The sequence below is a fragment of the Vicia villosa genome, linkage group LG3 (genome assembly GCF_029867415.1).
Source record: "Vicia villosa cultivar HV-30 ecotype Madison, WI linkage group LG3, Vvil1.0, whole genome shotgun sequence".
Lineage (NCBI taxonomy): Eukaryota > Viridiplantae > Streptophyta > Magnoliopsida > Fabales > Fabaceae > Vicia > Vicia villosa.
The window spans coordinates 203,832,322-203,857,647 of NC_081182.1; the positions used below are offsets into that span (position 1 = coordinate 203,832,322).

Genomic DNA, 25,326 nt, shown 5'->3' on the forward strand with positions numbered 1-25,326 from the left:
GTTACATTCACGTATGTGGACTCTCTCGAAGTTCTCGGGTCGTAGAACAAAGGTGTTGAGATATATCCTCAAAATTATATTGGTGAGTTCAAGGATATTGCGTTTGTGGAATTCATATCGAAGACATTGTTCAGAGGTCACTTAGACGTTTAAAATTTCCAAATCAGTTGAATGAAATGCGAAATGTGAATGCTCCACTAAATTATAGGCAAGATTCTCTATTGGAAAATTAGAAATTGGGCAAGAGCAAACGACATTGATTTGTTCTTAATGTGGATTTTATTCATTCATCCAAAGGTCAACCTGGTAAAATTCATCATCACTAGATAATTATTTGGAAGGCAAATTCAAATCGTCCTCTTTTTTACACATCCTTGATTCAAATTATTCTTGAGAGGAACAACGTATCTTCTACTAAGTCTAAGCTCTTGGAAGCTCCAGAGTTGTTTGAAAATCATGTCGTCAATAAAATGTGTTATTATTGGGATAATGATAACATATACTATTATTAAGATAATTCATCGCTGCTAAAGAAGCTCTTGGAAGTATTGTGCCTTTGAAGGCACCTGCTTCTTCATTTATTGCTACTTATGATGGGTTGACTCATGCAGTCAAAGCTTGTTTTAACAGTTGTGTCGATCAGATTATTATTGATACCCGAGATATGGAAGAGCCCTATATTTCGTGTGAAGTGTAAGTAGTTGCAAAAACTTGTGCAAGGGAAGTTAGTTAGGAAGAAGCTGTGAAAGCTTGAGAAGTTCGGCTTACTACTTTGTTAACTTCAGTCAAGGAAGCAATATTTTCTCCAAATGGTTCAAATTTGGCTTTTGACTTATCTAATTTTCCAGCTGACGACCAGTTCCTCTTCGGCCTACCTCCATTTTAGCATGCATACCATTTCATTTCGTATAATTTGTACCTTAGTTTTTGGACTTAGTGTTATTTTTTTGATTTTCAACCGATGTTTGCAAATTGATGTTGGGTTAGTTTTTTGTTAATATACCCATTCTGGAATGTTTTGTCATTTTTGCTTATTCGTAATGTTATTATTTTCCTATCTGTTGTCTTTATCTTTGTTGTGATGATAGTATAAAACCTAAAATTGTGTATGTTCTTTGTGTCTTGCTCAATTGCCTAATTGTGATGATTTGTGCGTTTTTGGTTATGTGGCTAGCAATAGTGTGGCTAGCAATAGTGTGATAACATGTTGTTGTGGTTTCTATTGTAATGTGAATTTCAGTCTTATTTTTGTCGTCGTCTTTCTAATTTTTATCAAATGGGAGAATTTTAAGAGATATCTCACATTTTTATGCTCGTTAAGTGTTGAATGCAGTGGGAGCTTAAGAGCACAAGACCTAAAGTCGTTTTGTGCATTGCTCAAATGAGGAATCAATTTATTCAAAAGTATCTCAAATTTTTCTCGCATAAAAAAAAGAGAGACGAAAAAATTGCTCCATCGATAACAATGTAATTTTATTTGTGTATTTTGATGTTCTGTCATGATTTTTGGGGTTATCGTTTGTTGTAATATTAAATTGATGGCTTAAATAGTTCTTTGGTCCCTGTAAGTTAGCGAGTTTTTGATTTTCATTCCTATATCTTTTTTTTTTTGGTCCAAGTCGGTCCAAGTCCCCATATGTCCATTTCTTGTTCACTTTGGTCCCTGACGTCCAACTTCCGTTAAAAAAATGATGATGTGGCTAACGCCGCTGACGTGGCGACCATTTTTTATGTTTTTTTTTATATTTAATAATTCCACATAAGCTTAAGTTTTTCTGTTTTTGATTTTGGTCCCTATAGGGTCAAATTATAACATTTTCAAAAAAGTGGGTAATGGGTTTCGAACCCACTCACTTTAAGTCATTCCTTTCCACCAAGCCAGTTGTGCTGTTTGATTTTTATTTGCAATGCATGCTATTTGGTTATATTTTGTTCTAATTTTTGTTTTGTAAGCAGCAGATTTGCTAATATTTTCCACTAACGCCTACAGCAATATATTTGTTTTATATTTTGTTCTAATTTTTATTTTGTAAGCAGCAAATTTTTTTATTTATAAACAGCAATGTATTTATTTATAAGCGCTGGTATTAATTTTTATTTTGTTCTAAATAAATAGTAAAATACAGTAATTTATATATATTAAATAGTTTGAAACATTTTTATCATTATTTAACTATATTATATTATTATTACAAATTAAAATATTTAATATTTCATATTTAATATAATAATTTAATTATTGAAATATTTAATAGTTGAGATATTAAATAGTTAAAACATTTAATAAATAGTTGAAATAATTATTAATCTATTTAATAAATATTTGAAATATTTAATAAATTAATTATTTATCAACCATTTTATTAACCTATTTAGCGTTAATATTTATCGTTAATATTTATTAACCTAATTAGCGTTAATGTTTAGCGTTAATATTAATAATTAATATTTATTAACCTATTTAGCATTAATATTTATCAATTTTTTAATTTATTAAATATTTTATTTATTAATTTTTTAAATTGAAGACTAGTAAATACTAAATATTTGAAACATTGCATAGTGGAAATAATATGAAATATTATGTAAAATATTTGCAGTTATTTATTATTGTATATTATTATTTATTTGAACAAAATAAAAATTAATACCAAAACTCAAAATAAAATAAAGTCTATTTCAAAAAAATTATCTCATTATGTAATGTATACAAATGAATTGCAAATATATTACAAGTAATAGAAGTGGCTAAGTGGAAAGCCTTTGGTGTTTTTAAGCTAAATGTCATGGGTAGGGGTGGGAATAGGCTAGGCTAGGCTAGGCTTTATAAGGCCTGGGCCTGGCCTGCGATAAACTTACAAGGCCTGAGCCTGGCCTATGGCCTACTATAGGCTCGTTTTTTCAGTCTGGCCTGGCCTTTTTAAAAGCCTGGCCTGGCCTTAAAGCCTATTTAAAAGCCTCTTTCTCATTAATATTTTCAATTAATTCATATTACTTAAGAAGCCTTGTAGGTCGCATATATATGAACATTTAGACCGACCTATTTAATATTTTTTTCTAATATATATGCATATATAGACCAATCTATTTAACACTTTTTCTAATATATATGCATATATAGGCCAACGTATTTAGACTAATTTTAATATATATGAAAATATAGGCCGGCCTACAAGGCTTTATAGGCTTTTTTAATAGCCTGGGCCTGGCCTATTTTATTAAATAGGCTTTTAAAAAAGCCTAAGCCTGACCTTTTTATTAAATAGGCCTGGCCTGGCCTTAAGTAGGCTAGGCTATAGGGCCCTGTAGGCCGGCCTGGCCTATTCCCACCCCTAGTCATGGGTTCAAAATAAATAATTATTTAAAAAAGAAAAACATGCATGCCACGTCATTTCCGTTTGCCATGTAGGCATTTTTTTAACGGAAGTTGGACGTCAGAATAATTTTACCATGTATCGTAGTAATGTACCTCTCACTTATCTCTTCTCTCACTTAGGTTGAAACAATTGCAATATTTTTTTAATTTAAGCAAATTGGTTAAAAGACAACTACATATGACTCAAATCACAATTTAGAAATCTTAAAACAATGTGTTTTCTAAGCTTGATTTGAATCACAACTTTGGCTGATTTGAATTAAGAGTAAAAACGAAATTTGGAATTTGGCATTGTAAGTGTGATTGGAATCAAGGTTTTGCCTGAATCGAATCAAATGCACCTTGACTCGAATCACAACTATGGTTGATTCGAATCATGCATGAACATAGTGTTTTGGAAACCACCTCAACTTGTGTGATTTGAATCAGATAACTGCTTGAATCGAATCACATGGTTCAAATCATGATTTGAATGAAACATAATATTTCCAGTTTTTATCATCATGATTCAAGTCACTTTTTCAAGTGATTTAAATCATTTTGTAGGACCTGACTCGAATCAAGTTGCTTATTATACACCTATTTTGTGCCTTATATCTAGCACATATATAAATCATTTTTTCTCTCTCTAGAAAAAGTTAATTCATATTTTCATAATCCTTAAAAAATCAATAGCATTCTTTCTTTCACAAACACCTTCTCTCTCAAGTCAATCTTAAATAAAAACTTCAACGAGTGCTGATATCCAATCATCTTAAACCTTTAGCAAAAAAAAACTCATTGTTGTGGTTACTCAACTCTAAGAGTGAGTGTAAGTAGTAGTTGAAAGGTATATAAGAGAATCTAATGTTTTGTGAAGCTTTTTATGTATTGTGTATCATCGAATTAAAGAATTGGGTTGTGATTATGGTTTGTAGAGACTAACTTCAACAAAGAAAAAGAGTAATTTCTTCTCCAAAGGAAGATTTCAGTAGGGTCAATTGAAGATCACTACAGACAAAATTTTAGAGTTTCTAACTCCTTAAGTATTTCAAAGACTCAGACAAAGGAATTTCAGCAGGGACGAGTGAAGACTGTTGCAGACAAAATCTTGGAGTGCATTGAGTGAGAATCTTGTCGAATTAGTATTTTTGTGATATGCTTTTAACACAAGGAAAATCAAGATTCAGATATATGTTGCTTAAATTGTTGACGTTAAGTTTTTCAGTATTGTTTGTAATTATTTGTTGTACAAAAACATTGTGTATTAATTTGTGATTTATCGGAAGACCCGAATTTTTTTCCAATTGTTTGCCATTAGAGACTAGACTAGGTGAAAACGAGGACACATCGAACCAATAAAGACACCGATGTACAATTTTCTCTATCCATATCTTTTAAATTTCTGTATAGTTTGCATGTTCATATGATTTCATCATTTTCTAGCATTGTATGATCATAGAGTTTTATTGCTTTCTAGAATTGTATGTTGTTAAGTTGTTCGTTCATAACGTTTTAATGTTTAAACTTAGGTCCTAGTTAGATTTTGTCTGCTAAACATTCTCTATGTTGATTATATCTGTATAAACATGTAATATTTGATCCTCACTCGATTAATATAATTATATTACCTCTCACTGTGAATCCGATTTAATTAACTGGCGCATTGTATGTCGGTAGTTTCACCCATCTTCTTTTTATTATATTGTCTAATCATTAAAGAATTCGTGAATTTATTCCACAACACATATTTTTTAAAAACCCTATTAACTTTCGCTCCTGCGCATTTTAAAAACTCTAATTCTGAAATTTTTGTGAAAAGAATTTTATCTTAAAAAGTCTATTCATCTCATTCTAGACCATTCCCCTTTATATTCAAGTCAACAACAACTTTCACATCTTTTAAGTGGTTATATAGTACATATAGTTTCTTTAGGGATTATGTACAAAATATCCAATTTTAAGTTCAAACCACAAATACAAATTAAAAAAAAAAACTTTATATTTAAAAACAAAATTCAAAAAACAACAGACACATGTACAACACATGTATGAACTCCACATATTGACTTCGTCTTCCATCATTCATTTTTTCATCTGCTAGTTGCTTGGAAGCACAAGCCTGACCATGACCACGACGAACAAAGCAAGGAGCCCATACGTCACAACAACCTTATATTTAATGCTCCTTAGCCGGTCTGAAAACGACCCTTTTAACACCTTGTCCTTTCTATATTCATCCCATTTCTTCAACCTCAACTTTCACACTTTCATGGTCAATATCAACAACAACAAGACCAAAATACAATCTGGGTCGGTCTTATTCTTCGCTATTTCTCTTTCTTTCTATGTAAAGTTCTCACCTTTGAACTTCAACTATGTTGGGTCTAAGGTCTAACATGAATGAAAAAGTCTTAATATTTATCTATTTTGCAGGTTCTTTTCACTCTCCTTCATTTGTTATACTTTGATTGTTTCTAGTTTTCTAAATTGAAGACAAAAGATTCAAACTTTCTCAAATTCAAATAGGCCCATTAAGGTATTAACTCTTTTCTTTGTTTTTGTATTAATTTTGTGTCTGTGTCTGTGTCCGAAATCGATACCAACACTTGTGATTACTTTAATTCATCCATTTTTTAAAATTATTATCGGTATCGATGTAACAGTTATAGTTTCGTGTTTCTGGTGTCTGTGCTACATAGCTCTAGTTATAGGTTATTGTTCACTTGATCATATTTTCTTCCTTTATTGATGAATAATTCTTGTTTTTATGTGAACAAATGAAGTTTTTGTGAATAATAAGGAAAACATGGAAAAGGAGGATTTTTCTGAGATGCTGTCAAGGATGGAAGTTTTGGTTGATGAGGTTGTTACTTTTGCTAAGAAATCTGAAATTGAGGTAGAGGCTTTTTCTGAGTTTGGAAACTTGGTTGAGAAACTATCACCAATCTTGAATGAGTTGAGTGATAAGAGTACTGTTTTGGATAAGCCGTCGATAAGAAAATCGTTGGAATCTATTGAGAATGAGTTACGTCGTGCTAGAATTTTAACGAAAAGCTTGAATTTGAGACATCCGGTTAAGCAAATTGAGGATATGACGCATGATATTGGTCGGTCGTTAGGGGTTTTGCTTGTTGCGAGTCTTGAAGTGTCTATTGATTTTAGAGAAAAGATTGGTGTATTGCAAAGACAGATGATGAACGCAAGATTCGATGGTGTTTCGAGTATGACTTCGAGTCCAAAATCGGAAATTTTCGCGAATGAAATGAAGACGGTTGGGGAAATAGAAGAGGAAATAATTGATGTGTCTATTGGTGATGTGGTTTTGCAACTTAAGAATGGCAATGATGAAGAATTCGCGGTTTCGCTTCTGAGACTAAAGGAGTTCATGAGAAGTGAGAGATTGGACAGCGGTTTGATTAACGAGGAAGCAACTATTTCCATTCTTTTCAATCGGCTAAGTACGTGTAAGGCGGATAATAGGCTCGCCATAATTCAATTGCTAAGACGTATTGCTTTTGGAAATGACGAGAAAAAGGTAAAATTTTGAAATTTTAAGTTGATTTTAACTTTATTTTTTGTAAATATTGGTTTAGAATCATTACACTGTTAGGTCCTGTTTGGATATACAACTTAATTAAGCGCTTATATCATAAGTTCTTATCATATAAGTGCTTTTACATAAGCGGTTTTAACTTTTAAACAAGTGCTTATGAAGTGGTACAATGCAGGAGAAGATGGTCGAGGTTGAGTTTTTATCGGCAGTGGTGAAGTCTCTTACAAGAGATTCAGAAGAGAGAAGAGAAGCTGTAGGGTTGTTGCTAGACCTCTCTAACGTTCAAGCCGTTCGAAGGCGGATCGGAAGAATTCAAGGTTGTATCGTTATGTTGGTCGCCATTCTTAACGGCGATGACTCAGTTGCTTCACACGATGCCGCAAAGTTGTTAGATATTTTGTCTAGTAATAATCAAAATGCACTTCATATGGCCGAGGCCGGTTACTTTCGGCCGCTAGTTCAGTATTTGAAGGAAGGTAACGCCGGAATTTTCTTAACTGATGAGTTCAAATTTATATTAACTTTTTCGACATTCTACTTGAAAACTTCGAATTATATTATTGCAGGCTCTGACATGAACAAGATCCTAATGGCGACAGCGCTTTCTAGATTGGAACTTACCGATAACAGCAAACTTACCCTCGGAGAAGATGGAGCAATCGAGCCACTTGTCAAAATGTTCGTCACTGGAAAACTCGAATCCAAGTTATCATCTCTAAACGCGCTACAAAATCTGTCTAGCTTGACCGAAAACGTGCAACGTTTAATTCAATCAGGTATTACAGGAGCTTTGCTACAACTTCTTTTCTCCGTAACATCTGTGCTCATGACTCTTCGGGAGCCTGCATCGGCCATTCTTGCAAGAATCGCTCAGTCGGAATCTATTCTCGTCAACGAGGATGTTGCTCAACAAATGCTTTCGCTTTTGAATCTTTCGAGCCCGATAATTCAGAGTCATCTATTAGAAGCTCTCAATAGTATGTCTTCGCATCTCGGCGCATCCAAAGTGAGAAGAAAAATGAAAGAAAAAGGTGCACTTCAACTACTCTTACCCTTTCTTAAAGAAAGTAACACCAAAATCAGGTGTAAGGTCTTGAATTTGCTATACACGCTCTCTAAAGATATAACCGACGAACTAACCGAATATCTCGACGAAACTCATCTTTTAGAAATTGTTAATATTGTCTCATCGTCCACGTCAGAGAGTGAAAAAGCGGCTGCGGTTGGCATCCTGAGTAATCTTCCTGCTAGCGATAAGAAAGTAACCGATATTCTAAAGCGGGCAAATCTGCTACCGATTTTGATATCAATTTTGTATTCTAGCAATGCAAGCAAATCACCATCAACAAATAGCTTAATCGAGAGCGCCACCGGTGTTATAAACCGCTTCACGAATTCATCCGACAAGAAACTACAACTCGTTTCAGTACAGCACGGGATAATTCCTCTGCTCGTAAAACTACTCTCAACAGGCTCGCCGATCACGAAATCAAGAGCTGCAAACTCCTTAACTCAACTATCACAAAACTCTCTTTCTCTAAGAAAATCTAGGAAAGCGAGATGGTTATGCGTTCAACCTTCAAAAAACGCATATTGCGAAGTTCATGACGGATATTGCGTTGTCAATAGCACATTTTGTTTGGTAAAAGCGGGTGCGGTTTCTCGGCTTATCGAAATATTGGAAGATAAAGAGAAGGAAGTAGTTGAAGCTGCTCTTGTTGCACTTTCAACTCTTTTGCAAGATGAAATATGGGAGAATGGTGTGAATTTCATTGCTAAATTATCTGGTGTGCAAGCTATTATAAAATGCTTAGAAGTTGGTGATGCAAAGGTGCAAGAAAAAGCATTATGGATGTTGGAGAGAGTATTTAAGATTGAAGAACATAGAGTGAAATATGGAGAATCTGCTCAGGTGGTGCTTATTGATTTGGCACAAAAAAGTGATTCTAGAGTGAAGTCAACAGTTGCTAAAGTATTGGCTGAGCTAGAACTCTTGCAAGATCAATCAAGTTACTTTTGAAACAAGGCTTTCATTATGTGAATTACCACTATTGTGGAAGTGATCTTTTGTTTTGCAATCAATTCATTTATATATTTTTTGGTGTACATGCTTGTATTTTATATTTTTTGGGATGAACCCTAAAGAGTCATTCAAGTGTATGTAATAATTTGTTAGAAATGAAAGATTGTAAAATAAGTTCAGGTGGACTATGTAAGTATATCAAGGCCACCGTCCACACATTAATCTTTTACTTTTGATAATTCACTTGTAAACTAAACTTCTTTATTTTTCGTTATTTTTTCTCTCTTTTTAAAAAAAAAATTCTTTTATAATTCTATTTTTCTTCTCTTTTTAATAGTTAAACTTTGAATGTAATATCTTAAAAACTTAAATATTTCATTCAACATATGCCTAGTGACAAATTGTTTTGACATTATAAACGATAGATCACTAGCTAATTAAAATAACAATTTTTTTGGCCAATATCTCCCTCATATTTAAGCAAAGTCTCAAAGATAATCATATTCTTCATGTATATTGTAGACTTGTCCCTATATTCTAAAATAATTTTGTTAAAAAATTCACACATATTATTGGCTAAAAAGTATGATATTTTAATTAGTTAGTGTTCTATCTTTTGGGTTGTAAAAATAAGTTGCCATAAAATATATTTTGAATGTTATAATTAAGATTTTAAAAATATTTCGTTTAAAGTTTAACAATTAAAAAGAGAAGACAAAATAGAGTTGTAGAGAAGAAAATTAGAAAAAATTTAAAAAAAGAAGTTTAGTGTACATGTCATTAAGAAATCCAAAATCAAACGATTGAAAATTTTGGAGGGTCAAAATCGAACAATTGAAAAATTTGAAGGACCAAAATCAAACAACTGAAACTTAAGGGGCTAAAATCATTCAATTGAAAAACTTGGACCGTCAAAACTGTATTTAAACATAAATTAAATTATATATTATTTGAATTAATCTAAATTATGAAAATAAAAAAAATTATATATGTAAAAAAGAAAATTATACACTCATCATATTTTCATTAGAAAATAGTACAATCCACACATAAATAATTGTATCTAAGTATTCTCCATTTCAATTATAATATTTACGTTTATGCTCTTTAAATTTAAACTTTAAAAGCTATATATCATTAAAATAGTTGCGAAAAAAATATATAACCATAATAAATAGTTATTTTTTTGTTAAAGTTGTCAATATATAAATATACTAATTTATTTATTTTAACATAAATTTTTTGAATAAATATTATCGTGATTCATGAAAGATTGAATTCAAGATCAACCGATTAAATAATTACTTTTATAATTTTTTATATCACAATTTATTACATATTTATTAAAGTCTTTATTTTAACTATAATTTTTTTTAGAATTTAGTTGTTTTGACTCAAAAAGTACCTTAAAAATAATCTATAATATAAGAAAATAAATGGTTCTGGAAAACTCAAATTTAACCTCTCTTCTTTATCCTCCACCTCACTTAATTGGGGGCAAAATGTGTCTAAAATTTACTTTTTGGAACCAAACTGTACAATTGGTTACATCTTAAATATATTTACACACGGGCTGTTACATTAGGCTAGGAAATTTGAATTTAATTGTTAGAATGAGACAAAATGTTAGAAGTGATAGTACAAAATGGTTTAACCAATTACAATTGTTGTATTCAAAGTACTATGAAAAAGCATAAAAGTCAAAATTAAAAGAAAGTAACCGATGGATATTTGAAAAATCAATAAAGGTGCATAATGTTTCTTTCCAAAGTAAATTAAAAAATAATTAAAGGTACACCGCTCTGCAAAACGTACATTGAAAAAGCCTTGAAACATTCAAAAAATTGCTTTTCTGAAAACAGTACACCGCTCTGCAATTTGTCCAGCGGGTTCTCACGGTGGAACCCTTTTGCCCACGGGATAGTTGTTAGCCTCCCAAGAATAGCCTAAATGGTTGTGTCCCTTTTGTTTCTATCATTTCCGACTTGCTCTTGCTCTTCCTTTTCCCTTTCTTCCCGTTTATACTCTCTCCGAAAATCACCACTTTCTCTACAACAGTTCTTCCTCATCAACTTTGTTCTTCTGCTGCTGTGAACTTCTAAAATGGCAAGACCATTTGAGCTGGTGAAAGACATTAATGACACAAAGGAGCTATGGAAAATAGCCGTGAGAGTCCATCACAAATGGACTGTTGTGAACAAGAATAAGGAACATTTTGAGATGCTTTTGTGTGATAAAGAAGTGAGACATTTTTCTTGCTCTGCTTTTTTTTTTCTGCTATTTGTTCATTTTGATTTGCTTTTAGTTCTGTTTCTGAGTTTATGTGTTATGCTTTCTCAGTTTTGATTTCTATGTTTTATAAATGTGAAATATTTTCGGTTTATACGTTTTATTTATTTTCCTTTCTGAGTTTTTCTATTAATGAGTTTTATTGTGAACAAATATAAATGCTTTTTATTTCTTTTCCTTTATGAGTTTTAAAGTTTATGACTTTATGACTTTTATTGTAAAAGAATTTCCCTTTATGATTTATATTGTGAAATATATTTCCTTTCCTATGAGTATTATTTAGTTATATAAGTTTTGTTTCTGTATTAGTTTGCAGAAGAGAAAAATAGATCCATATAGGCCATAGTAAGAATAGCCTATGCCGACACATATAATTGCATTCACTCACTATCAGTAACATAAAGTGCAGAAAAAACTTTAGGTTAATTAATTTTGAGGTATCCCATCAAATGTGATAGCTATCCATGCAATGAACCGTGTGGGTTCATAGAATAGAGGTAATAATAAATCAATATTGGTCCACGAAGTGCATCACTTTGATTGGCATCTGCAATATTCAGCCAATGCAGCTTTCAACTCTCTGAATCACAAATTTAAAACGCAAACGTATCTGCAAAACAATTGCCTGTGATAAAATTCTCATAACATGTTTCTTATGCTTTTGTTTCACTGACCTATTCAATTCCACATTTGCAGCCAATGTTTCTTGCCTGTGGGACCGCGAGTGTTCACAACTACTGGACATTACTGCTGCTCAGTTACGTAACACAATGCTTGAGGTCGGTTTTCCTTTTTTATGGCCTAATTATTATTTTGTATCTTTTATACTTGCTAATATGTTTTACTTATATAGGCCGGTATAACAGACCCATTGGATTACCCTCTAGCATTAGATGGTTTGGTTGGATTGACAATGGCATTTAAGGTCAAATGGCAACCAAGTTGGGATAATGCTACTGTTGTTTCTATTTATCAGGATAGAAGTGTCATCAACCAGCTTTTGCATTCATGGGGACAAGAATCTGTACGTGCTTAGACTAATATATCATTTCTCATGCTTTCCCTTTATACTTTAATCCTAACTTATGTTGTTTTCTTCTTTATAAGATATCGTCACCATCACGTGAAGCCCATATCATCAAGCAGGTTTGTCTTATCGTTTCATAAAAACTATACTTGCATACAAATTTGGGACAACATCACATTATTCACATTTGCATTCGTTGTCTTCTTATGTAGCTGACTGAAAGTGTCGATGAAGCTGTAACAAATGAGGATTGTACTGTCGTTATGGTAACTAATTGTTCCTCATTTCTGATTCTTCTTTTTTATTATAGCTTCGTAACTAATATCGTATCAATCTCTTAATTTTTCAATTTTTTTTTTCAGGATGTTGATATTACATCGGAACATATCCCTCACCCTGTTACGCCGACTTCAGCCAACAAAAGAATTGCTCCTCCTATTTCTAATGATAATGTGGCAAGTTCTGAAATCCTTGCAGGAGAGCAATCCTCCACCAAAATGAAGAAGATTATCAAGATGGAGAAACTAGCTCCATGATATGTTATGGTTTTAACTTTCGCCATCACGCCGTTTTTTATGTTTTGAATGATGTTGCCTAATGAACTATTTCCTTCTGTTTACAAGTAACTATTAATTTAGTTGTGAACCATCTAATTTTGTAATGTAACAGTGTCACATTAGTGATGTTGAACACCTTCTATGGCAGATATTTATTAAATAATCTACTATTTCTTGTGCCAAATATTTAAGACTAAGGCACGAGGAATGCCTACCAGTTCAAAGAACCAGACTGTTTCCTTTATCAAAATCCTGGGTACAAATAATACATCAACTGAGAGTAAAGCTCACCACCATTATCAATGCTACTGTGGCCAAAATTTAACACCCTTAAGGATGAATCTCTTTGCTCACCACCATTTATCAAGATGCTGTCTTGAACTACAATTAAACCACAATCAATTCCCTTTTGGCGGGTATGTTCCAACTAAACCACAATTAATAAGAAAATCAATTTTCAATGGAGGAATGACGTCATTTTACCCTATATTAACAAGTTTAAATCTTTCTAGATTAGTCATGCATAAATTTATATATTGAACTGAGCTGTCAAATGTTGAAGAGGAATGTAATAAACAATATATTATCATTAGAAATACAATGGTGCTAAGTTCCTATTTAAAAGTTGTTTGTGAATTTAGATGTGTGCCTAAGTATTATAATACTCAGCCAACATATACAATAGCGGTGTTAAGCAACAAAAAGTGGTCTTATTAATAATGATGGTAAACTATTATCCTTTTTCAATACCCGAAAGCCACAAACAACAAACAACATTCATGCTGCAAGCATTTTTTTAAAACAATTTTATCCTATTAAAAAGTAACCATCCATCCATAGGCAAATTGACTCCTATCATAGTTTAAAAATATAATAAACTTCTGAGCAATAGTACAGCTTCTCTGCTACACCGTATGATTAAGCTAACCTAGACACTTTGTCCTCAACTATTCCCACTTACTAAATATACAGCTTCTCTGCTACACTATCATACACTATTTCCAACATAAGTGAAAGATCAAAAAATTGGTCCCAATTTTCCAAACAATTGAGACTCCCGCCACATTTTCACTTTTCTCCCACCTGTAATGGGAGGTGTTCTCCTTTTTGTTTTAATACACAACATATTCTTTTTTATACCACCAAGTCAGCTCTTGCGGTTACCATCTCCTACAGCAGATTTTTTTCACACATTCATACCCTTCTAAAGTGCAGAAGTAACACCATAACTTTTAATAGGATTGACTTTAATCAAACCATTACATATGGAGCCATTAAAGCCTGGCTGTTTAGAAACACCTGCATCCATTGCTAGAAAAAAACGCAGACTGACTTTGTTGAATAGAAAAAATGCATCATCTAGGTCCAACAAAGAAAATATCAACCCCTTTAACACAATTATTGCAAATGACACTCCTCTTGCAAACCCTTCGATAGGCACAACGACACCTCTAACAACAACTTTACCAAACACATGTCACACTGTTTCATCTGATCGCCATCAAATCGATAGAAACATTTTGAAGAGAAAAAGGTCAGATGTACACCAAGGAGTGAATCTGATGAGTATGTTCAACAAAGCACAACCAGCTCCGATTACAAGCTTTACTCGACATCTTTTTCAAAATCATGTAGGAGCTTCAACATCTACTGCAACCGTACCTACATCAACCAATGGAAACTTGAATAATGCGTCTTATTCTTCGGATGACAGTTCTGAAAACTCAGACTCCAACAATGAAAATTCTGATGAAGATGAATGTGATGTTTCAGATGCTATTGGAAATCCAAATCAACAGGGTTCTCTAAGTTTCTAACTGCCTGCTTAGCTATTTTTACCTATCTTACCTAACTCATGTTATTTCCTTTTCTGCATTGTATTCTTTATTAACACATATGTTTGGCTGCCAATTGCAGAATATTCGGATATTGGTAATCCTGTTTGGGAATGCCACCATTGTAATGCGTTAATGTGGTATCAAGAGCGTAAAGGGAAGGCAAAGCATACAACGGTCCCAAAATTTGCAGTCTGTTGCAAAGGAGGGAAAATTGTGCTGCCTATGCTACAAAGACCTCCACCTGAATTGAATACATTACTGTTTGATCATGGTCATCCCGAGTCATCAAACTTTCAAAGTAGCATTCGAACTTACAATGCTATGTTTTCATTTACTTCGCCAGGAATGAAATTTGACACCAAAGTATGTAAGGGCTATGGTCCTCCTACATTGCGTTTGCATGGTCAGACTTGCCACCGGATCGGGAGTTTGCTACCTGAGGAAGGACAAACTCCAAAATATGCTCAATTATATATTTTTGATACCGACAACGAAATTAATAACAGAATTAAATGTTTCGGGTATTTATTCTTACGTACCCCAATCAAGGAGTTCAGGCACGGAAAATGCTGTAACAAACATATAAAACAGAGGGTTAATTCTATTTATACAGCACAATCATATAATTAATCCAAAATATATAACTACAAAGCTAATACCATGACATTCTTGCTTGATACGAAACCAAAATCTATTTCCTTCTCCCACTGAAATTCACTGGGTACCTCTTCTCCGTCATCAGAACTATAACAGCAATATTGAACAAAAAAAACTTTTTTAGGCATCAATAAAATGTCTACAAACAGATGTTCAGACACAAATTAAGTATTTCCATTCAATATATGGGAGAGCATTCTAAGTATCATTTACATCTACACTATTCAGGTTTTCAATTTCTATCGGAAAACAAAATGTAAATTACATTCCTTAAACTGTCTATTAAAGGAACGATTTACCTGCTACTATCACTTGAAATGGTAATATAACACCTTCACTGATATCCTTTCTCATTGCAAATAGCATTTTTCACCCCTTGGAACCTTTTTCCTTCTACAACACCAGAACCCGATTTGTAGTTTGTGACACTTAACGGACCTTTGCCTTTTTCCACCTCTTTCTTTGACACAATAGATTGGGGAAACAAATCTTCGTTCTTCCTATTCATCGTCGTCCGAAAGTCCTTGCTGCTACTTGAGGATCTGCGATAAAAACATTCATGCATCCAAGGAAATATTCAATATTGTAAACTTATTTCAAACCTCAATCTAGGAAAAACTACTGGATACTAAAAACAATTATATATATCATTAATTCATGTTTCAAACGAATTTCAATTACCTCTTGCGACTTGAACCAGCGAATTCGGCAAACATTTTCCAGATGCAGATACACACAGGTTAGGCGTTTTGATCGACTAAATTTGACGTTTTGCTTTCTCCAAGAAACAACTCTTTATAACATTTTTATGGACACCTATTTTAACTTATATGACTCTAATGGCCCAATATAACTTATTAAGCGTTATTACCTAATTTATTTTACCAAAGTAGGAATGTGGTTATCATTGCCCAATTTACTTTTATTTTATATTCTCAGCAATAACATATAACTAATTACTGTCTATTAATTCAATTTATATTAACATCAATTAATTAATAACTTTAAAATCAATTTATACTATCTATATTCAAATAGTGTCACAAAAGTCAACAACTTTCTATACTTATCAATCCGTTTTTTTATGTGAACATAATACTATTTAATACTTTTTTTAACAAACTTAATGTCAAAACTATTAAAAAACTACTAAAATAACTTTTATTTTTTTCAATAATTTTCTCTTCTTATATTAAAGGCTTTTTAATAGCAATCATTTCTTTTAACAGCAATGCGCGTCGAAGACCTGAACCCGTGCGAATGCACGGGTTTCCCGCTAGTATTCATAAATAATCATGATAAATTATGTAATTTTTTTAACAATGATTACCAATTAAACTTTTAATCAGTAAAAAATAAATTAAAATATTACAGATATCAATAGCATCACAAATGTTTGGTTTTTGTATCATTTACTTAAAAAATTGTATTTTAAAAAAATAAATAAATTAAACTTTTATGTTTTTACCCTGGGCTTAGTTTGGTGAAAACCAGCGCTCAACAAAACGGCACCGTTTAAGTTAGGTTTTTTCAATAGACAAAAACCATAGCAAAACAGATACACAACTGACTCCAAACAGCCATAGCAGAGTCACGCTTCTCTGCCGTACCCTAACCGCCATCGTCGCTCACTCCCTCCGGCAGCCGTTACTACACCATCTCACCTTCAACACAGTTCTTACCAATTCGCGCGCTCTTCACTTTCATTATTTTACCGATTTTATTATTTCAGTTTCGTTGTTCTCAAAATGTTGCGTAGAAACATTCGTTTGAGGAGAGAGTATTTATACCGAAAAAGCTTAGAAGGAAACGAACGTGCTTTGTATGAGAAGAAGCGCAAAATCAGAGAAGCTCTTGAAGGTTTTCATTCATGAATTTCGCTTACTCTTTTTTCAATTTTGAATTTTATTTTATTTTATTTAATTTTTTGTTTTGTTTTGCAGAAGGGAAGCCTATACCGACTGAGCTTAGAAACGAAGAGGCGACGCTTCGTCGTCAAATTGATCTAGAAGATGAAAACACAGCTGGTATTGTATTTCTATGTTATTTTCCTTTTATTAGGGTTTAGGGTTTAGTAGCGAATTAAATTTTAATAGTGAATATTCTAAGGGAATGAACTTGAGTATGATTATGCTGTTTTAAATTGTTGCTGTCTGGTTGATTAGCATAACCATTAGTTTTTAATCAATGAAGCACAGACAAACGGTATCGGATATGAAGATACCTTAGTCATTGATAAACGTTAATTAAATCATTTTGTAAATAAAACCAATTGAGTTTGCAAAATTTGATAGTAATTGGTAAAGGAATTATGAGAAATAGAAAAGATAGTTAAAGTTGAGAGAAAAGTAATTAAAGGAAAAATTTGATTCTTGTAATAGAAAATTGAGTGATGAGGTAATTAAAGTTGAGAAAGGAAGAATTAAGGAAGAGGAAGATTGATTCATATTCTAGAAATATGAATAGTCATGAGATTTTAACTACCCGTATCCGCAGCGCATCAGAGACGTGTCACTAGCGTAGCGCGATGTATCGGAAGTTTTTTATTTTTTTATTTTTTAAATAAAAAATTTGAATACTCCATCGATACGTATCGAAGGTATAACGGTGTCGGTATGTATTGGATTTGATACGGCATAGATTTTAGAGTATCGGTGCTTCATTGATTTTTAAGCAATTATTTCTCTTTAAACCAAGTAGTTGGACTCAAGTGGTTAACAGTTTACAGTACTCAGTTAAGATTAAATTGATTGGGAGTACCTTTGTTTAATCCGTGCCTAGAACAATTTTATCCATGAACTGAAGTGTAAGAGCGTGGTCTTGTAACTTCAAGAGATGCAATTCAAATTTCCCCAAAGACAATTGTACAAATGGCTGTTAGTGCTACTTTTGTAGCTTTTCAATTAAGTTTCAACATAGTAGAACTTAATCCAATCTGAGCCAATATGTTTGTAGCTTCTAGGTGGAAGCTATACATAGTTTCTAGTTTTCTTTAAGAAAGGCGAAATTTCATAAGCAAGCTGAATACATCTGAGATGAATTGTCTAAGTCATCACATCACATATGTTTTAGTATGAGATAGCTCGTAAAAGCCTGGTCATTGGGAGCTATATGCTGCTTAATAATATATTGGTATCAAACAAATGTCTGTTGAATTTTATAAGTGGAAAGCTGAAAAAGAGTCACTATTATCAAATTTTTGAAGTTATAGTTATTATCTATGGACCAAAAATAGATTTGAAATGCCAGAAGGCTTTTCGAGCCTTTGAAAATTTGGTTTTTGTTACACCTTTTTCTTTTATAAACCTCTCACTTCATATGTTCTCTCACTTGACTGTGTCTTACAATATGGGATTTGACGTGTTTTGTGAATTTTTGGGTTTTAAATTTAATACTCCGTACTTTATTGAATTCAGTCCCAAGAACACACATTGATGATGAGTATGCATTTGCTACTGAGAAAGATCCTAAGATCATGCTGACCACATCCAGGGATCCAAGTGCTCCTCTTCAACAGTTTGTTAAGGTTTGCCTGTTAATATTGTATTGCTGTTGTTTCAAATATTTTTGTTAAGCTATACCTTTTTCCGATTGTTTGGGGCTATACCAACAGCTTACTGAATATTATTATCTTAAATTCTTTTGTGTAGGAGTTGAGTATTGTCTTTCCCAATGCTCAAAGAATAAACCGCGGTGGTCAGGTTGGAGCCTTTACCATTTTATCCCCCTTTATCATTTTCTGTATGTGTATGTAACATGGACATTTGATTATTTGGTGGTTTGTTCTCTTATAGCCCAAGAAAATATAGGTTTTAGACAAAAAAGTTATTTGCAAGTAGAGAAATAGTATGATTAATATCATAACTCATGTGAGAACAATTGGGGAAAATAGGACATAGTAATTTATTTTCTAATGTGGCTATAAGTTATTGTTTTTACTAATCTTGAAATAGTTGTTTGTCCGATCTGGTCAAAATCTTATCTTTGCTTGTCAAACATTTTGTTGGTTTGAGAAAGAAAATATGCATACATCAAATATAATATAATTTGTTAATGCTAGACACCTTGAACTAGTCTAGTTGTTCTAATAGTCTAATACAGTAATACTTAACGATCTATCTTCATTTTCATTTCAGGTTCTTTCTGAGATTATAGATGCTTGTCGGTCCCACGACTATACAGATGTAATCTTGGTTCATGAACACCGCGGTGTGCCTGATGGCTTAACTGTTTGCCATCTACCATTTGGCCCTACTGCATATTTTAGTTTACTCAATGTGGTAAGTGTTGGTTTTAGTTTAACTACATAGCTATATATATATTTTAGGAGGCTATACGCTAATTTGTTGTTTCTTGCAGGTTACAAGGCATGAAATTAAAGACAAAAAAGCTATGGGAACTATGTCTGAGGCTTATCCGCATGTTATTCTTGAAAATTTCTCATCTAAGGTATTCATAATTCAATATGAGCTTTATCATCTTTTACATACTAAGTTTCATTGGTAATGGTCTGTTCCTTTCATCTCTTATTCACCAGAACATTCTGGTAAATGTTGGTCTTTCAGTATCATTGGTTCATATATTATTCAAATATAATCTGGAAAGATTGTGTTTCAAAAGCTATTTTTTAAGTTTCCAAAACAAGTAGCATGTTTGATAAAGGTTTTATTGTGATATCCGTTGAATATGGCTAAAACATTGTGAACACTTCATTTGGAGGAATGATTTTTCTAGGAATGCCTTAACCAGTTTTATAAGTAGCTGCAAACAAGTCAGCCATTCAACCTAGTTTCAGTTTTACAGGTTAATCTGGTCCAAATTACTATTGAAATAATCACCCTACTAACCTACTAAGCGCCGAGAAGAGCATAAATTAAGCGTTGCACACCACATGAGTGTTGTGTTGAATGAGTAGACTTGCATAATATTAATATATTAAGATTACATATTAGAAGATAGTAAAATCATGCCTATGATGGTTTGGCCAAATATTTGAGTATATACATACCAAGGATATAAAATGGGGATGAGTGTGACCCTCGTAGTCTGTCCCCATTTTCAACTATTCCCGTTCCCACAGCTTGGTGAAAGACTGACAGGGCTGCAAAAACTCTAAAATATTTGACATAAACAATTACCTTCTTTAATAATAGTAACACTGCTTTTGTGCTCCGTGCTGTCTGCTCATATTTAGGACTGTAAATAGTAAGGTGAAAGGACTGTATACATTCGAAAATATTTTTAGACTAAATAATTGCCTTCTATAACAAAGCAACACTGGTTGTGTCAAGTGCTCATAAAATTTCTTTTGGGCTGTAAACAGTTAGGTGAAAGGACTGCCAATATTCTAAAACATCTGTTTCCGGAGCCAAAACCTGACACAAAGCGTATTGTCACTTTTTCCAACCAGTCTGACCATATCTTGTTCAGGTTGTTACATTTATCCGTTTTTGAGTATTTTGCCTTTACAGTTACTTGTTCAAGTTCTGTTAACTCTTGTAGCGATTCATTTCCTTCTCATTTTAAATATTGTGTCTGCTGCATACAGGCATCATGTATATGAAAAACGCGGGGGTCCTAACTCTGTAGAATTGAAGGAAATTGGTCCACGGTTTGATTTAAAACCATATCAGGTTTGTGTTGTGATTAAGTTCACTATTGGTTGCTTTATTCTAACTTTAAGATTCTTTTTTAGATTCATTGAATAATGAATGTATCTAGTCTACATAAAAGATCAGATATATTCATTATTCAATGAACCTAAAAAAAAACTTTGCTTATAAATAAGGCCGGAGGGAGTATTTGGTTATCTTTTATTTGACTATCATTTTGTTACTGTCTCCAATTTTATAATTGTTTACACGAACTTATTCGACGAGAGATCTCCAATACGAGATTTTATACCGGAAAACCTGTTCCTCATTTTTATGGACCCTTTTGCAGATAAAATTGGGAACAGTAGATCAAGTTGAAGCTCAAACAGAGTGGGTCCTCAGACCGTACATGAACACTACCAAGAAACAGAGGTTTCTCGGTAATTGATGCATGCACCGATGGTGTTGACGGCGGCAGTGGTGGTAGTGGTGCAGCCAAACCATATTATACACTCTCTGGGTTCATACTGAGACTGTAGACGAAAAGCTGAAAATTTTGAAATGGAGATTATTTAACATGGTCACATTAGATGTACGAGATAAACGAAAATTGGAACGTACTTTGCTAAATTTTGGATGAAATTTAATTTTATGGATTTACTCTTTTATTCTTCAGGGTTGTGTTATGTTATTTACTCATGTTTTAAACATACTAACTGCATAGAGTATCTATATATTTTAATTTTTTCACCGGTTATTTTATGCTTTTAATAAAATTATTACAATCTTTTAATATACTTTTTGCTTATGGTTCTAATAATTATTCCTCTCCATTATTACTCTCCGTTTCATAATAGGTGTTCTTTTTGAGATTTTCACGCTTTTTAAGAAAATGATTAATTATGTTGATTTCAATAATAAAATGAGTACTCGTCTCAAATTATAAGAAAAATTTACTTTTTTGATTAATTGAATAATTAATGTATCTAGACTATATATAAATCAGATATATTAATTATTCAATGAATTTAAATGAATTAAAAAAGTTCTCTTATAATTTAGGACGGAGGGAGTATTATTTACTTAAATAATCTTATTAATACTCCCTCCGTTCCTTTTTAAGTGCCGTTTTAGAAGAATTGTTTTGTTCCTATTTAAGTGTTGTTTTATAATTTAATGTTATAATTTGTCAATTATACCCTTATTTTGTCAATAACTCCACCTCACATTTTTCAATTAATTATTGAAAAAAGAGAGTGTATGAATGAATTTATTTGGAAAGAGAAAAATAAATAAGGGTATGATAGGAAAAGTAACTCTAATAACCCACTATCTTGGTTGAAGAGCTTTTTGCTAAAATGACACTTAAAAAGGAACGGAGGGAGTAATAGATAGTGGAGTATTTAAATGAATTAAAATACAATAAATAAGGGTAAGTTAGTGGAAAAAAAAAATAAATATTACTTTGGTATTTTAAGTTAATAAATATTTTGAGACAAATAAAAATAGAAAAAAAATATCTATTGTGAGACTGAGGGAGTATTAATTTCTTAATATATATTTTAGGTAGAACTTATTATCGTTGAAAAAACAAACTTTTAACTTTTACTAAAGTAGGTGCCATCACATTTTGTGCTATACACAGATAACCGGTGCATTAAGTAGGATCGTGGAAATGAATTTATATGGAAAATATCGTTATATTAATGTTTATTTTGTAATTTCATTTCTTTTTCTTTCAATATTAGGATGTTTATATGGATGTTTATGTCTTAAATTCTGGAAAAGTAAGATTAATGGAGTAAATTTAGAGGAGGATTTCTTGGATAGTGCGTTATATGTTGTTGTAGAGGTGGGTTGCTTTTCAAATTTTTGGGTATTCTAGTTGGGTCTAATCCAAGAAGATTTAATTTTTGGAATTCGGTGGTGAGTAATTTGAGGAAAAAATGGTCGACTCGGAAGGCTCGATTCGGCGTTATCTCTTCTCAACTCGGCATTATCTAGCATCCCCATCTTCACGATGTCGTTCTTTAGAGCCTTGGTCAAGATAATTAAAGAAATCATATCCATTCAGAGTCGTTTTTTAGGGCTTGGTAACGAGGAAAAAAGATGTATAAGCTGGGTGAGTTGGGCAAATGTTTCCAAACCCAAATCTGAAGGCGGATTCGGAGTAAAACACATGAGTTTCTTTAACAAAGCGCTTCTGTACAAATGGAAGTGGCATATTTTGATCGAAAGCGGTGCCTTATGGAGAAATATCTCGGAATTCAGATATGGTGATTCAAACCAAGCGATGATTAGGGGTTTAGAGCACAAACCCAAAGTGAAAGATTCTGTGTGGTGGAAGGATTTATGTACGGCTAGTTCGCCTAAAACTAACATATTTGATTGTTTTGCAGGTAAAATCAATTTTGTTTTATGAAAGGGAAATAGTATTCCATTTTGGCATGGCAGATGGCTGGGGGATTCTACTGTTAGATCAGTGTTTCCCTCTCTATTCAACTTGTCGCGCTTCCTAACAGAATGGTATGTGAGATGGGGTACTAGCAGGAAAAGGTTTGGCAATGGGACTTTGAAATTCCAGGAGAGGTTTTACTGGAAAATCCAGAAGCAACGATGGAAGCTTTGGAGTTAGTGGAACTCTTGGCAAATGTAAACCCAACAGACGCGGTGAGCGACTCTCTCAAATGGTGGCCGAATGCTGATGGAGTCTTCTCCCTAGAAATTTGTTATTCTTCTCTCCGCGACACACAAGCTGAAGAGGTTGCGGATCCTAATGGCTTACTTGCTCTGGGTAGATTCTAGAGAACACGAATTTCATCGAAACTTAAGGTGTTCGGGTGGAGAGTGGTATTATAGATAGATTGCCTTCAGAAGTACAATTGGCAAAGAGAGGTATAATTCATAACGATCAAAACAAAAAAGGGTTCTCATATAATCGACAAAGAGAGGTATAATTCATAACTTCTTAAAGTTTTGATGACGACAACACCGAGGACAATTGAAGTCGGTAAATTCAGCGGTAATGGTTCTCCAACTCTCCGATGATGGTGATCAAACTTAAGGAAATCTCAAACCTCATCTAATTGGAGAATCAAGACTTCATTGAAGTGTTTATATGATCAATATATCTGGCAAATAATATTAAAGGCCACAGGGTTGTGATAAGAGAGAAATTGTGAAAGCTCGCATGGTCGTGTCCATTTAAGTGAATAAAATTTTGTAAAAGTAAGGAATTAACTCCTAAGATACTAAGGCAACTCAGACACACACTAAAAAATATTTCTATCGAAAAAATATAATTTCAAAAATGCCTTAAAGTTGTATCAGATTACCTAAGAATTGAAGAAATGGCCTAAGAAAAAAATTTAGCAAATTTAATCAGTTAAACCTTTGGTATAATCGGTGAGATTAGTCCAAGTTTATGTTCCAAGATATTTGATCAGCGCCTTAGGCTATGTTCGAATTGATGGAACACGACGGAACGAGGAGGAGCGAAATAGAATGAAATAATATTATGTTCCATTGTTTGGATTGGTAAAAAGAGGATGAACTGGAGCGGAACATAATGGAGTGTATTTCATCATATTCCATCCAATTTACCATTTTTTGTTCCATCCAATTTGGCGGTGTATGAGATGGAATGAGACATTTTAAATAAAATAGCCAAATAATAAAGTGATATTTATATTTTATCCTGTTCTCCATAGCCGTCCTGTTATGTTTCATTCCACTTTGCTCCATTTTAAATCATCCAAACAAATGGAGATATGGCGCATACAGTGGCCTGACACGGGTGCCAGTGTTGCCTGACACGACCCGTGTCAAGAAGCAGGAGGAAACAAGTTAAGAGTGCAAAGCAGTGGCCTGACACGGGTACCCGTGTCACCTGACACGGCCCGTGTCAGGAAGCCTGGGAGAAATGTTGAAAAGCCACATGGCAGAGGGCCAACACGGGTGCCCGTATCACATGACACGGCCCGTGTTGGCAGGCGCGAACAGATTTTTAATATTTTTATAATTCTTAGCCTCGACTTCAGTAAGGGTAGAGTGGAATTTTCGCACGTTTTGGAACTTGAATCAACAGTACTAAAACCTAATTCGAAGCAAAGAGCGGCATCTTTGATCTTGAGAAGGAAATTCACAGTGAAAGAAGAAGAGAGCAAGGTTTTAGAAGAAGATCTTCAAGAGCAATTGCAATTGGAGATCATATCAACCGCTGAATTCTTGTAATGTCAATGAATATCTGTTTTATTTCTTTTATCAGTATGAGTAGCTAAACACTTTTATGTTAGGGAGATGTCCCTGGATCGCTATGTTATGATGATTTGATTTACCGTTAATTTACGAATTGAAAGTTTTTATGCATTAAGTTTTTATTCAAGGTTCTTCATGCTTCATTCTATTGGAAAATATTATGATGATTTACG

At 33.0% G+C, this 25,326-nt stretch overlaps 3 protein-coding genes and 1 long non-coding RNA gene across 8 annotated transcripts; 3 read left to right on the forward strand and 1 right to left on the reverse strand.

Moving 5' to 3' along the window:
• Positions 1-5,387: 5,387 nt before the first annotated feature.
• On the forward strand, positions 5,388-9,149 carry LOC131593348 (U-box domain-containing protein 44-like). Of its 2 annotated transcripts, none has more exons than XM_058865827.1 (5): positions 5,388-5,705; positions 5,792-5,894; positions 6,142-6,893; positions 7,087-7,387; positions 7,478-9,149. In XM_058865827.1, exons 3-5 carry the CDS (start codon positions 6,165-6,167, stop codon positions 8,929-8,931), a joined length of 2,484 nt encoding a protein of 827 aa, XP_058721810.1. In that variant the 5' UTR covers positions 5,388-5,705; positions 5,792-5,894; positions 6,142-6,164; the 3' UTR covers positions 8,932-9,149. The 2 variants fall into 2 exon arrangements, with proteins under 2 accessions (XP_058721810.1, XP_058721809.1); XM_058865826.1 differs by having other exon boundaries at positions 5,388-5,668.
• Positions 9,150-10,803: 1,654 nt separating this feature from the next.
• Positions 10,804-13,057, forward strand: LOC131593349 (uncharacterized). The gene is made up of 6 exons (XM_058865828.1): positions 10,804-11,175; positions 11,920-12,002; positions 12,077-12,247; positions 12,331-12,369; positions 12,463-12,516; positions 12,613-13,057. Exons 2-6 carry the CDS (start codon positions 11,994-11,996, stop codon positions 12,784-12,786), a joined length of 447 nt encoding a protein of 148 aa, XP_058721811.1. The 5' UTR covers positions 10,804-11,175; positions 11,920-11,993; the 3' UTR covers positions 12,787-13,057.
• On the reverse strand, positions 12,944-16,132 carry LOC131593350 (uncharacterized). 4 transcript variants are annotated; one of them, XR_009280907.1, is made up of 5 exons: positions 15,984-16,132; positions 15,305-15,844; positions 15,185-15,214; positions 14,961-15,081; positions 12,944-14,886 (listed from the first exon to the last, which is right to left on the reverse strand). It is a non-coding gene; the product is annotated as an uncharacterized LOC131593350 (long non-coding RNA). The 4 variants fall into 4 exon arrangements; XR_009280905.1 differs by having other exon boundaries at positions 12,944-14,469; positions 14,656-15,081; XR_009280906.1 differs by having other exon boundaries at positions 13,023-15,081; positions 15,305-15,389; positions 15,602-15,844.
• A 695-nt stretch (positions 16,133-16,827) lies between these two features.
• Positions 16,828-21,564, forward strand: LOC131593351 (uncharacterized). Its single transcript, XM_058865829.1, has 9 exons — positions 16,828-17,162; positions 17,246-17,329; positions 18,719-18,828; positions 18,953-19,003; positions 19,439-19,582; positions 19,662-19,751; positions 20,626-20,732; positions 20,851-20,935; positions 21,246-21,564. Exons 1-9 carry the CDS (start codon positions 17,051-17,053, stop codon positions 21,342-21,344), a joined length of 882 nt encoding a protein of 293 aa, XP_058721812.1. The 5' UTR covers positions 16,828-17,050; the 3' UTR covers positions 21,345-21,564.
• The last annotated feature ends 3,762 nt before the right edge of the window (positions 21,565-25,326 follow it).